Source organism: Hyla sarda, chromosome 3, assembly GCF_029499605.1.
Source record: "Hyla sarda isolate aHylSar1 chromosome 3, aHylSar1.hap1, whole genome shotgun sequence".
In the NCBI taxonomy this organism is placed as follows: Eukaryota; Metazoa; Chordata; class Amphibia; order Anura; family Hylidae; genus Hyla; species Hyla sarda.
This window is the reverse complement of record NC_079191.1, coordinates 112,003,352-112,018,555: the sequence shown is the minus strand read 5'-3', so window position 1 is coordinate 112,018,555 and position 15,204 is coordinate 112,003,352. Positions and strand designations below refer to the sequence as shown.

Below are 15,204 nucleotides of genomic sequence, written 5' to 3'. Positions count from 1 at the left end.
AAGGTTTTCCAACCAGTGTGCCTTCAGCTGTTGCAAAAGTACAACTCCCAGCATGCAAGGTCTGTCAGTACATGCTGGGAGTTGTAGTTTTGAAACAGCTGGAGGTTCGCCCCCTCCCCCATGTGAATGTACAGGGTATACTCACACGGGCGGGTTTACAGTGAGTTTTCTGCTTCAAGTTTGAGCTGTGGCAAATTTTTCTCCACAGCGCAAACTCATAGCGGGAAACTCTCCGTAACCCGCCAGTGCGAATGTACCCTAAAAACACTACATTACACTACCACAAAATAAAGAGTAAAACACTACATATACACCCCCCTTACACTGTCCCCCCCCCAATAAAAATGAAAAACGTATCGTATGGCAGTGTTTCCAAAACAAAGCCTCCAGCACTTGCAAAATAACAATTCCCAGCATTTCCAGACAGCCACTGACTGTCTAGGCATGCTAGGAGTTTAGCAACAGCTGGAGGCACCCTGTTTGGGAATCACTGGCATAGAATACCCCTATGTCCACCCCTATGCAATCCCTAACTTAGTCCTGAAATGCACATGGCGCTCTCTATTTTAGAGCCCTGTCGTATTTCAAGGAAACAGTTTAGGGCCACATATGGGGTATTTCCGTACTCGGGAGAAATTGCACTACAAACTTTGGGGGGCCTTTTCTCCCTTTACCCCTTATTAAAAGGTAAAGTTGGGGTCTTCAGCAGCCTGTTAGTGTAAATAAAAAAATAATAATTACACTAACATGCTGGTGTTGCCCCATACTTTTTATTTTCACAAGCGGTAAAAGGAAAAAAAGACCCCCAAAATTTGTAACACAATTTCTCCTGAGTACGGAAATACCCTATATGTGGGCGTAAAGTGCTCTGCGGATGCACAACAAGGCTCAGGAGTGTGAGCGCACTATGTACATTTGAGGCCTAAATTCGTGATTTGCACAGGGGTGGCTGGTTTTACAGCGGTTCTGACAGAAACGCAAAAAAATAAATACCCACATGTGACCCCATTTTGGAAACTACACCCCTCACGGAATGTAACAAGGGGTATAGTGAGCCTTAACACCCCACAGATGTTTGACAAATTTTCGTTAAAGTTGGATGGTAAAATGAAAAAAAAAATTTTTCACTAAAATGTTGGTGTTACCCTAAATTTTTCATTTTGACAAGGGGAAATAGGAAAAAAGCCCCTCCAACATTTGTGACCCCATTTCTTCTGAGTAAGAACATACCCCATATGTGGATGTAAAGTGCTCTGCGGGTGCACTACAATGCTCAGAAGAGAAGGAGCGCCATTGGGCTTTTGATGAGAAAATTTGTCCGGAATTGAAGGCCACGTGTGTTTACAAAGTCCCCATGGTGCCAGAACAATGGTCCCCCCCACATGTGACCCCATTTTGGAAACTATACCCCTCACGCTATGTAATAAGGGGTGCAGTGAGCATTTACGTCCCACAGGTGTCTGAGAGATTTTTGGAACAGTGGTCCGTGAAAATGAAAAATTTTAATTTTCATTTGCACAGCCCACTGTTCCAAAGATCTGTCAAATGCTAGTGGGGTGTAAATACTCATTATACCCCTTATTAAATTCTGTGAGGGGTGTAGTTTGCAAAATGGGGTCACATGTGTGGGGGGGGGGGGGTCCACTGTTCTGGCACCATGGGGGCTTTGTAAACACACATGGCCCCTGACTTCCATTCCAAACAAATTCATTCTCCAAAAGCTCAATGGCGCTCCTTCTCTTCTGAACATTGTAGTTCGCCAGCAGAGCACTTGACGTTCACACATGGGGTATTTCCATACTCAGAAGAAATGGGGTTACAAATTCTGGAGGTCATTTTCTCATATTACCCCTTGTAAAAATATTAAATTTGGGGGAAAACCAACATTTTAGTGAAAAATGAAAAAAAAAATGTCATTTACACATCCAACTTCAACAAAAAGTCGTGAAACACCTGTGAGGTGTTAAGGCTCACTGTACCCCTTGTTACGTTCCTTGAGGGATGTAGTTTTCAAAATAGTATGCCATGTGTTTTTTTTATTTTAATTTTTTTTTGCTGTGCTGGAACCATAGGGGATTCCTAAATATGACATGCCCCCCAAAAACCATTTCAGCAAAATTTGCTTTCAAAAGCCAAATGTGACTCCTTCTCTTCTGAGCATTGTAGTTCGCCTGCAGAGCATTTTACGTCCTAACATGGGGTATTTCCATACTCCGAAGAGATGGGGTTACAAATGTTGGGGGGCATTTTCTGCCATAACTTTTTGTAAAAATGGTAAATTTGGGGAAAAAAACTGCACTTTAGTGAAAAAATATTTTTTTTCATTTACACATCCGAATTTAACGAAAAGTCGTCAAACGCCTGTGGGGTGTTATGGCTCACTGGACCCCTTTTTACGTGCCTTGAGGGGTGTAGTTTCCAAAATAGTATGCCATGTGGGGATTCTCTGCTGTTCTGGCACCATAGGGGCTTCCTAAATGGGACATGCCCCCCAAAAACCATTTCAGCAAAATTCACTCTCCAAAATCCCATTGTTGCTCCTTCCCTTCTGAGCCCTCTACTGCGCCCGCCGAACACTAGACATACACGTATGAGGTATTTCCTTACTCAAGAGAAATTGGGTTACAAATTTTGGGGGACTTTTTCTCCTATTACCCCTTGCAAATTACCCCTTGCAGAAATTCCAAAAATAGGTCTACAAGAGTGTAAAAAATGAAGATTTTGAATTTTCTCCTTCACTTTGCTGCTATTCCTGTGAAACACCTAAATGGTTAACACACTTACTGAATGTCATTTTGAATACTTTGAGGGGTACAGTTTTTATAATGGGGTCATTTTTTGGTTATTTTTAATATGAAGGCCCTTCAAATCCACTTTAAAACTGAACTGGTCCCTGAAAAATTCAGAGTTTGAAAATTTTGTGAAAAATTGGAAAATTGCTGCTGAACTTTGAAGCCCTCTGATGTCTTCCAAAAGTAAAAACATGTCAACTTTATGATGCCAACATAAAGTAGACATATTGGGGGATATTTATCAAAGTTGTCTATGTCCCGCATCAATATAGACCAAACTACAGAGTGTTTGGCTGGTCTATTGTGCGCCTAATTTATCAAATGGCGCACAGCTCTTGATAAATTCTGTGCACAGACTGCATGATCTATGCTTTAGTCTATATTTAAACCTGCTCCAACATGGTCTGACATTTTCAGCCTATGCGACTTGTCGCTGAAAAGTCGCTTTTGATAAATTCAGCACCAATGCATTTTTCAATGCATTTCAGTCTAAAATAGACTAGCATGCATCATGTTCTAAAAATCCTTTAGAGCAAAAGTCGCAGAAAAGCCGCACATATTTAGACTGCGACTTTCTGTACGACAAATTTAGACAAGAAAAACCAGTCTAAATCCTTTGATAAATCTCCCCCATTGTATATGTGAATCAATATATAATTTATTCGTTATGTCTATTTTCCTTACAAGCAGAGAGCTTCAAAGTTAGAAAAATGCTAAATTTTCAATTTTTTCATAAAATTTGTGAATTTTTGAAATGATGCAAATATCGACAAAAATTTACCACTAACATAAAGTAGAATATGTCACGAAAAAACAGTCTCTGAATCAGAATGAAAGGTAAAAGCATCCCAGAGTTATTAATGCTTAAAGTGACAGTGGTCAGATATGCAAAAAATGGCCGGGTCCTACACTGAAAATTGGCTGGGTCCTTAAGGGGTTAAGGTGAGAATTTTATTACGAACTTTCGCATGTAAAAAAAAAAAAAAGAACGAACATAGCAAATATGTGAATTTCACGAACATAGGATGAATATTCTTCCATATATTCACGAAATATTGCGAATTCGATTATGGCCCCTGCCACTCATCACTAATCGCCATTTACACTTACATCACAGCTTATCCTGATAAATTACCTCCAATGAAGGGTACACATTAACCTCTTAAGGACCCAGGACGTACGGGGACGTCCACGCACCCTGGGCTTTAAGGACAAAGGACGTCCCCGTACGTCCTGGCGTTTTCCGGTCTCTGCCGCTTGCCGGGCAGAGATCGGAACTGGATGCCTGCTGAAATCCTTCAGCAGGCATCCAGGGCAAACGTCGAGGGGGGCCATGTAGGCCCCCCATGTCGGCGATCGCCGCAAATCGCAAGGGAAATCGCCCTTGCGATCTGCAGCGATACCGGGCTGATCGGGTCTCTGGGACCCGACCGCCCGGTAATTTCGCATGATCCCGGCTGTCACAGACAGCCAGGACCATGCTAACGTATAGGAGCGAGGTGGCAAACCTGCCACCTCCTCCTATTCCCTGCGATCTGTCGGTTAGTTAACCGACCAATCGCAGGAGGGGGGGCGGTTACTTCCTCCCGTCCTGCCCGGCCCCTTGAAGTACGGAGAGGACGGGAGGAAGACCGGAGGACGCGGCGGGGGACGGGGGAGTGCTGGGGACCGGCCCCGGTACTTACCTCGTCCCTGAAGACCCGGATCCCTGCGAGGAAGATGGCGGCGGCGACAGGTGAGTAGATCTTCAGCCGCGGTCGGGCCCTTTACAGCAATGCACGTCGCCGTAAAGCGACATGCATTGCTGTAATAGGACCCTGTAAACTACAACTCCCAGCATGCCCAGACAGCCCTTGGCGTCTGGGCATGCTGGGAGTTGCAGTTTTGCAACATCTGGAGGTCCACAGTTTTTGGACCACTGTGCCCTTCCAGATGTTGCAAAACTACACATCCTCAGCATGCCCTTACTGTCCAGGCATGCTGGGAGTTGTAGTGCTGTAACATCTGGCCCTTCAGATGTTGCAGAACTACAACTCCCAGCATGCCTGGACAGTTTTGGCATACTGGGAGTTCTAGTTTTGCAACATCTGGAAGGGCACAGATTGGGAGCCACTGTATTAGTGGTCTGCAAACTGTAGTCCTCCAGATGTTGCAAAACTACAACTCCAAGCATGCTGGGAGTTGTAGTTCGGCAACATCTGGCTCTAAAGATGTTGCCGAACTACTACTCCCAGCATGCCTGAGAATGTTTGGGAGTTGTGGTTTTGCAACAGCTGGAGGCACACAGGTCGGGAAACATTGTTTCCTAACTCAGTGTTTCCCAACCCGTGTGCCTCCAGCTGTTGCAAAACCACAACTCCCAAACATTCTCAGGCATGCTGGGAGTAGTAGTTTTGCAACAGCTGGAGGTTCCCCCCCCCCTTGTGAATGTACAGGGTACATTCACATGGGCAGGGGCTTACAGTGAGTATCGGGCTGCAAGTTTGCAATGCAGCAAATTTTGCGCGGCAGCTCAAACTCGCTGTAATCCCCCGCCCGTGTGACTGTACCCTAAAAACACTACACTACACTAACACAAAATAAAATAAAAAGTAAAAAACACTACATATACACATACCCCTACACAGCCCCCCTCCCTCCCCAATAAAAATGAAAAACGCCTGGTACGCCACTCTTTCCAAAATGGAGCCTCCAGCTGTTGCAAAACAACAACTCCCAGTATTGCTGGACAGCCGTTGACTGTCCAGGCATGCTGGGAGTTTTGCAACAGCTGGAGGCACCCTGTTTGGGAATCACTGGCGTAGAATACCCCTATGTCCGCCCCTATGCAAATCCCTAATTCAGGCCTCAAATGCACATGGCACTCTCACTTTGGAGCCCTGTCGTATTTCAAGGCAACAGTTTAGGGTCACATATGGGGTATCACCGTACTCGGGAGAAATTGACTAACAAATCTTGAGGGTCGTTTTCTCCTTTCACCCCTTATGAAAAGGTGAAGTTGGGGTCTACACCAGCATGTTAGTGTAAAAAAATAAACTTTTTACACTAACATGCTGGTGTTGCCCTATACTTTTCATTTTGACAAGAGGTAAAGGGCAAAAAAGCCCCCCAAAATTTGTAACGCAATTTCTCCCGAGTACGGAGATACCCCATATGTGAGCGCAAAGTGCTCTGGGGCGCACAACAAGGCCCAGAAGGGAGAGTGCGCCATGTACATTTGAGGTGATTTGCACAGGGGGGGCTGATTGTTACAGCGGTTTTGACAAACGCAAAAAAAAAACCCACATGTGACCCCATTTCGGAAACTACACCCCTCACGGAATGTAATGAGGGGTGCAGTGAGAATTTACACCCCACTGGTGTCTGACAGATGTTTGGAAGAGTGGGCTGTGCAAATAAAAAATGTTGTACAGCACACTGATCCAAAGATATGACAGACACCAGTGGGGGGTAAATGCTCACTGTACCCCTTGTTACGTTCCTCAAGGGGTCTAGTTTCCAAAATGGTATGCCATGTGGGGGTTATTTTGCTGTCCTGGCACCATATGGGCTTCCTAAATGCGACATGCCCCCCGAGCAAAATTTGCTCTCAAAAAGCCAAATAGGACTCCTTCTCTTCTGAGCATTGTAGTTCCCCCGTAGTGCACTTCAGGTCAACTTATGGGGTACCTCCATACTCAGAAGAGATGTGGTTACAAATTTTGGGGGGTATTTTCTGCTATTAACCCTTGCAAAAATGTGAAATTTGGGGGGGAAACACACCTTTTAATGATTTTTTTTGTTTTTTTTTTAACGTATGCAAAAGTCGTGAAACCCCTGTGGGGTATTAAGGCTCACTTTATTTCTTGTTACGTTCCACAAGGGGTCTAGTTTCCAAAATGGTATGGCATGTGTTTTTTTTTTGCTGTCCTGGCACCATAGGGGCTTCCTAAATGCGACATGCCCCCGAGCAAAATTTGCTCTCAAAAAGCCAAATATGACTCCTTCTCTTCTGAGCATTGTAGTTCACCCATAGTACACCTCAGGTCAACTTATGGGGTACCTTCATGCTCAGAAGAGATGGGGTTACAATGTATGGGGGGTATTTTCTGCTATTAACCCTTGCAAAAATGTGAAATTTGGGGGGAAACACACATTTTAGGGAAATTTTATTTTTATTTTTTTACATATGCAAAAGTCGTGAAACTCCTGTGGGGTATTAAGGCTCACTTTATTCCTTGTTACGTACCTCAAGGGGTCTAGTTTCCAAAATGGTATGCCATGTGGGGGATTTTTGCTGTTCTGGCACCATAGGGGCTTCCTAAATGCAACATGCCCCCCAAAAACCATTTAAAAAAAAATCCCCTTGTCGCTCCTTCGCTTCTGAGCCCTCTACTGCGCCCGCCGAACACTTTACATAGACATATGAGGTATGTGCTTACTCGAGAGAAATTGGGCTACAAATATAAGTATACATTTTCTCCTTTTTCCCCTTGTAAAAATTCAAAAATTGGGTCTACAAGAACATGCGAGTGTAAAAAATGAAGATTGTGAATTTTCTCCTTCACTTTGCTGTTATTCCTGTGAAACACCTAAAGGGTTAAAACGCGGACTGAATGTCATTTTGAATACTTTGGGGGTGCAGTTTTTATAATGGGGTCATTTGTGGGGTATTTCTAATATGAATACCCTTCAAATCCACTTCAAACCTGAACTGGTCCATGAAAAATTGTGAGTTTGGAAATTTTGTGAAAAATTGGAAAATTGCTGCTGAACTTTGAAGCCCTCTGGTGTCTTCCAAAAGTAAAAACACGTAAATTTTATGATGCAAACATAAAATAGACATATTGTATATGTGAATAAAAAGAAAATTATTTAGAATATCCATTTTCCTTACAAGCAGAGAGCTTCAAAGTTAGAAAAATGCAAAATTTTCAAATTTTTCATAAAATTTTGAGATTTTTCACCAAGAAAGGATGCAAGATACCACAAAATTTTACCACTATGTTAAAGTAGAATATGTCACGAAAATCAATCTCGGAATCAGAATGATAACTAAAAGCATTCCAGGGTTATTAATGTTTAAAGTGACAGTGGTCAGAATTGCAAAAAATGGCCGGGTCCTGAGGTGTAAAATGGCTGGATCCTTAAGGGGTTAAAGGGGTACTCCGGTGAAAAACTTTTATTTATTTTTTTAAATCAACTGGTGCCAGAAAGTTAAACAGATTTGTAAATTACTTCTATTAAAAAATCATAATCCTTCCTGTAATTATTAGCTGCTGAATACTACAGTGGAATTTTTTTTCCATTTGAAACACAGAGCTGTTTGCTGAATCACGAGCACAGTGCTCTCTGCTGACATCTCTGTCCATTTTAGGAACTGTGCAGTTTAGAAGAAAATCCCCATAGCAAACATATGCTGCTCTGGACAGTTCCTAAAATGGACAGAGATGTCAGCAGAGAGCACTCGCTCATGATGTCAGCAGACAGCTCTGTGTTTCAAAAGGAAAAGAATTTCCACTGTAGTATTCAGCAGCTAATAAGTACAGGAAGGATTAAGATTTTTTAATAGAAGTAATTTACAAATCTGTTTAACTTTCTGGCACCAGGTGATTTAAAAAAAAAAATGTACCCCTTTAAGCATTGGTATCATTTGAATAGAAAATCATTACACACATAATACTAGTAGAATTATCAGCTCTGAATAACATATGAATCCTTGCAATCAGAAACCTTCGAGCCACCCAGGATCAGCCAAATGTATGCACTGGGAAATCCCCTAACCCATATGCCAAATGTATCCATAGGTTTCACCGGGTCTGTCCTGCTGGCCTCCTCTAAACTGGTATGCATAGGCATACCTTTTTTTTATTTTTTTACTGTGTAAGAAAGTATAGTAGACAATTCTCCCCTATGCAGGGGTCCTTCTATAAAAAGTAAACTAAGGCTTGGTTCACACTGCCGCAATGCTCCGTCCCGTTAAGGATCCGTTAGGCTCTTTTTTTTTTTTTGTGCTTAAAGACCCTGAACAAGTTAAAGCACAGCAGCCACTAACGGGTCCCAATGGATCCCATTGACTTTGCTATGGGGTCCATCGGGTGTCCGTTATTTTGGAGGAGATTAGCAGAGAAAAATCCCGGACATGCAGTAATTTTTCTCCCGCTAAACTGTCATTGAACAACAGAACTCCCACTGACGATGCTCAGCAGTAGTGTGAAAGAAGCCTTAGTAGAATGTATAATATATATATTTTTTATTACTTTGGGAAACATTTACCACTGGCAAAGTTGACGTCACTTTCTTTGCTTTTTGTCAGTATACCTGACTCTGTATTTATTACCGGAGTTTACAAATGCGATACTACCAATAGTATATACGTACTTGAGTAAATGCCTGCATTCCGTGCTCCATACTGTTAAAATGTTACCTTGAGCTTAGGGGGTAGTTCCATGATTCATTTCCAAAATGATGCTTACAGGACACACCTATAAATAATGCAACCGCACCTCGGTGTGACAGTGAGATGGTTGTGTTTGTATAATGCTTAATAGTTCCTTGCAACACAAATATAGATCATAATGAGAAAAATCATGAAAGATAAGCTTAAAAGATATGCGTTGGTTGCAAAAACTAAGTAACTATTTTAGAATTATTAGCAAGTCCATTGGATTGAGAAACTAAGTAGATTTTGTGTATTTTGTTGCTAACTTCTAAATATTCTAATCTACAATATAAAAAAAAAATATATATATATATATATACTTTTTGAAGTAAATATGTTTATTCTATCAATTGTTTCATATAGTAGTAGTCAAGTAATTGTTGGGTCTTAATAGTGGGGGTCCCAGAAATAGGGCCCACTGACTTTTTTGGATAAATGTTGATTGTGGGAAAACCCTGTTCATGGTAGGGACAGCCATATATACAGTACAACCAATGACTTGTACACACTCAGCCTACACAAGACTTTATCATATTTACAAATCCTGGATGGACCAGCTGAGCTTTAGGATCTGCACATATACAGACTACCAGCAAATGTTAATGACATGTGCATTCACTTTCCTACATTTTCTACAATCTGCTGATTGTGCCTGAAAACTGGCAGTAGATCAGAATTGCTACAGGATGAATTGTCCAAGACCATTTTTGTATACACAAAATTATTGACCACAACTAACTCAGCACTTTGCATTGTTAAAGGTTCTTTTAAACATGGTAGAATTTGGAATGAATCCCCAACAAGCAGTGGATGCCCCTCGATTCTATGTCGAATATGTTGAGAAAGGTAAAGTGCTCATATTGCTTTTGGAATAATGCACTGTGATTTGCTACTAAAGGGAGTTTGTCACTAACCCATGTGCTAGTGAAGCTTATATGGGCTGTCAATCAGTCATCTAACCCAGACAGAAGGTCCCTGAGAGTTCAAAACCATTCTCATAACCATTAAAACCAACCATATTTTTTGTTTGAAAAGACAGGAATTACGTATATAGTTTTGTTTCAACTAGCTCCAGAAAGTTATAACTATTTGTAAATGAGTTATTTTAAAATATCTTAATCCTTCCAGTACTTATCAATTGCTGTATACTGCAGAGGAAGTTGAGTTGTTCTTTTCTGTCTGACCACAGTGCTCTCTACTGACACCTCTGTCCATGTCCGGAACTGTCCAGAGCAGGAACAAATCCCCATAGCAAACCTATCCTGCTCTGGACAGTTCCTGACATGGACAGAGGTGTCAGCAGAGAGCACTGTGGTCAGACTGAAAAAAACTGCTCAACATCTGATAAGTACTGGAAGGATTAAGATTTTTTAATAGAAGTAATTTACAAATCTGTTTATTTTTCTGGCACCAGTTGATTTGAAAAAAATAGTTTTCCATTGGAGTACTCCTTTAATACAAGACTGTCCACTAACCAAGAGCAGTGTTCATATTAGACAGTGCACTGACCCATAGAAACATTTACACTAGGCGATCCATTTTCCAATAGCAGTTCCATTTACCAATAGTAATGTTTATACTATTTTGTGCTTTGGCCGACAGCAGTGTGCACACTAGACTGTAGCGTAACCACAGCATTTTTGCTCTGGTTATCAACAGTTGATATAAGAGGGAGCAAATGAGCTTACTGCATAGACATTGGCCTCAGTAATAATACGCTAAATTCCTAAAGTCCTTCTAGAATCACGTAAATCACTAGTCGAGGAAAACCATGTACCTTGTGCATATATGATATAAATGCCCTTAAATGATAATTAATCAACAACTAACACTATCGAAATCATTAATTAGGCCTAAATGATAAAAAATGAATCTTTATTAGAACATAAACACATAAAGACAAATAGATTTCACTGACAGTACAGCATTGTGTCTCTTGATCCGATAAAAAGCACAGATCACGGATCAGGTAGGGAAGGGGTAAAGGATACAGGTGAGCCCCTACTCCTTAGAAAACCCTACCTAGTCTAAACCCTTGCCCTCACTAAATAAGTGTGGACAGGGTTAGGATGGTATCAATATTCCATTAGAGATACAACATGAATGAAATAGATTTAATATGGCATCTCGTGCTCCCTTTCCAACGCGTTTCTCCCTAGGGTTCATCAGGGATTGCCGATGATGTACCGTGGTGAAGTAAAATCAAAAAATTATAGAGATAAATATAAAGCACAGTTGAGTAAGTCAAAACTGATTGTGATAACAGTCGGACGTCTGAGCTGAGTTCATTCAATATATATAATATATGTGGAATGATGAATCCCTTTTGTTATAATTATGAAGCTGGCCCAATCCAGAATACGGCCAAATTAAGGTGGATATAACTCTGTATTAGCCACACAATGGCACATCAAGAGTAGTGAGGTAGTCCCAGCATTGTTTAGACAGGGCTGTATTGATACGATTTAAATGACCTCCAAGAACCAGTTTAATTCATGGTCTGAATGCACATTTAGAGATTGATGCACTCTAGTACACCAAAGATTATTAGTCCATCCAGTGAGATTCTAATAATGGGGTTTGGATGACCCCAGAGACAAGTTTACTTTAAGACCAGGACTCCTAATTAGAAATCAATGCACTCCTAGATCTAAAATCGGTCCATCATCGTAAGTACATTAGCGCTTCCCTTTTTATGTGATGGTTGCCCGAATGACGTATCAAAGATGTGACAACAATAGGGGGAAGATGGACGGTAAAGTCCCCGTCCTTCGGATCAGTGGCCTTCCCGGATCTGGCAGCTCAGACGCGTGGACCCACGATGCCATAGAATCAGCCATAGACAGGCTGCATGTTGTGTTTTATGTCTGTCTGCTCAGGCAAACGTTTGAATTTTATTATTGCGATGGTGACCCATTTAGTCGCCAATATAAAAAGAGACTTTTACATCTCTTTTGCATACATTTCTCAGTTTGGTTTAAAAACTGTTGCAAAAACCAAAACAACACTGAGAAAAAATGTAGGATTTCTGCCTAAGAGTCAGGTAAACATTAACACCCCATTGGGTCATTTTTTTTTTACTTTGGAACAGTTTGAAGCAGGTTATACACTTGAGAAGTAAAACTATCTCATGTGTATGGGGAACTCCTAACTAATCACCCTCCAGATGGCAGGGGACAGAGGGAGGAAGCATTTTGGATTTCATAGTGCCTGATACATTATTCCCAACGGAGAAAAGCCAAGGGTGTCTGGAAGTGCCTTATTATCCTCTTCCTATTGAAACAATCTTGTGTCAGGCCAAGCATGAATGTATATGGTTGGGTGGGGATAAATAGCAGCCACCTGAACACTCAAATGTATGGCTAGCTTCTAGGCAACTTACACATATTCTAATTTTAAGATCTGTCTGATGACCAAATGCCTTTAATCATTTTGTATAATTAGAAATTTAATTTAGTTGACAGTAAAACCAATTGGCACAACAAGGCAGTCTTGGAATTCACGCACAACTAGAAAGACAGTTAAACTTATAAATACAATTCAACAAATGTAAATACCTATATGTATATTTGACTTTTTTTGCTCATATTTAGATCAGAAATGGCACCTGTATCTTGAGGACGGCTTTCCAGGCAAAATTGTTGAAGACTTAAAATCAAGAGGTCACCTTGTGCACTGGCCTATTAGTGGCTATGAGAGAAAACGTTTTGGACGTGGACAAATTATTACTAAAGGGGATTGGTGGAGATTGAATGAAATCTTCTCTGAAAGCAACCATGTGTGGTGGGCTGGGTCTGATCCCAGAGGGGATGGCTGTGCTATGGGTTATTGCAGGGTAAATGACTGCTGCTAGGTACAACCAATACTCTACTCTTTGCTTTAAGTATACTGGATGATTCAAAAGGGATGGTGCAAAAGTAAAGGCCTTTAGTAATATCAGAGGTAAATGGGCAGTGGCTGAAAGTCAAAACAAAACTGGTTCAGTTGACCATAGCAATCGAGTATATCACAGATTTCATTTTCAAGAGCTGCAATTAAAATAGGCTTACTTAGTGTGACCTAAGATGGTGAGATCAGAGCAAGAAAACATCTGCATTGTAAGCCATATGGATTACATATTTTTCAGGAGATGAATTTAGAATAAAAACTGAAACACTCAAAACTTTTGCATTGACTTGCAGGGCCATTCGGAAGAAAACAAAATTACTGACAGGCTAGTGTTCAGCGATGAGGCTTCCTATTACCTCAGTGGGAAGGTGAATCGCCGCAACATCAGAATTTGGAGCTAAGAAATACCATGTGCCCTTATCGAGCACATGAACGACTCACCCAAGTCCCAAGTAAATAAAGTCTGTACAATGTGTAGGTGAAAAGTGGAGGATACTGGCTATGGCCACTCCAACTTGGACATCTTAAAGGAATAGCTTAAGGACAGATTGAGAATGATCTATCCACTTCCAAATTTCTGTTTGGATGTTCATATTTACCTGAATAAACCAACCAGAAAGTTGTGTTGATCGCCCAGAAAAAACTATTCACCAATGTTGCACTGGCTTCCACGATCGCCAGATCTAACAACCTGCAACATCTTTCTGTGGCGCTACATCAAGGATTTAGTGTATGTTCCCCATCCACAGAATCTGAATGACCTAGGACAATGCATTACTGAAAAACTACAGTCTATATTCGAAGATGTGCTGGCTGCGTCTGACAGAACTGGACTAATGCCTAGACATCTGCCGTGTAACCAGTGGAAATGACTTTGAATATCTGTGGGGTATAGATACAACTAGAATAGATGTTGTGCCTTTTTTATGTTAATAGATTTGTGCCATGTTCTCCCAGTTATGATGAATACCAAGATTATAATTTTGTACCATTATAATTTTGTTCTTTTTTTAATCCCCCAGTGTACTATAATTTACTTGATAACTAAACATTTAAAAAAGACTTCAAAGAGAGTTTGTTAATATTTTCAAAAATATTCAATAAATGTGAGAAATCCTATTGTGGTGTGTTGTTTACATTTTTATTTTATTTACATGAGCCCAAATTTTTTTTACATACTACAAAGATAACATTTTTAAAATTATGACATATATCAAAACTATTGCAGACAGGATGTGAAATTACTTTGAACAGCAACCTGGCTGGACTGGCCCACCAGAATACCAGGAAAAAGCCCCCCACTCTGAAGTGCCCATCAATGAGTGGAAGGCAGAGGCTAAAGCTGCTTCACCTTTGGCTTCCATTTATTTGAGCGCTGCTTACTTCCCTGTTCTTTAGTGCATGTACATACAGTGTAGGAGGTACATGTAGCTGTGCAGAAGTCCCTTCTCAAGTTGATACCGTACAGATATGAAGGCCGCTTAATGACATATCCATTATCCCAGGGCCAGCACCAGGGTCTAGTGACACTAGCCCTGTGAACTTCATATGCGGTCTTCATGTCTGTATGACATTGCCTGGGGTAGGGGCAATTGTCCAGTAGCTACAGCTACTTCCTCGGGCCGGGTTCAGGCTGAAGTGGTTGTAACACTTTAAAATTATCCTTTTATAATACACTCAGGAAAAGGGTTATTAAAAAGTAAAAAAAAATAAAAAATCTCCCTTTTCTACTCGCTCCCGCACTGCACTCAGAATCACAGACCTGCGGTTTTCACTGTATAATGATTCCATCACATTTGTAATGTCACAATTAGATGAACAGCCAAGTGACATCACCAAACCTAATGCAGGAGTCCTGTGATCCTGATGTAATTTTTTTTTTAACTAACACCCTCCCCAAGCACATACATAGAAAAAAAATCACCTTTAAAGGGGTGCTCCAGTTATTAAAAACGTGTCCTCTATTCACAGGATAGCGGATAAGTGGGGGGGTCTAACCACTGGTCTAACCCTTATGATCTCCAAAACAGGGCCTTGCTCTTCCTGAGAGTGCACTGGTCCCCTCCATCCAAAACATACTTATCTTGGCAGTGGCAACCAACT

At 41.1% G+C, this 15,204-nt stretch overlaps 1 protein-coding gene across 3 annotated transcripts in view; it reads left to right on the top strand.

The window, feature by feature from the left end:
- The window catches only part of LOC130361626 (glutathione hydrolase-like YwrD proenzyme), a 115,806-nt gene extending 101,594 nt beyond the window's left edge, over positions 1-14,212 (top strand). For all 3 annotated transcript variants that reach the window (XM_056564859.1, XM_056564858.1, XM_056564857.1), the window contains exons 11-12: positions 9,975-10,059; positions 12,807-14,212. In XM_056564859.1, coding sequence (XP_056420834.1) covers positions 9,975-10,059; positions 12,807-13,066 — 345 coding nt within the window. In that variant the 3' untranslated portion in view covers positions 13,067-14,212. The remainder of the gene's footprint in view (positions 1-9,974; positions 10,060-12,806) is intronic.
- Positions 14,213-15,204: the final 992 nt, after the last annotated feature.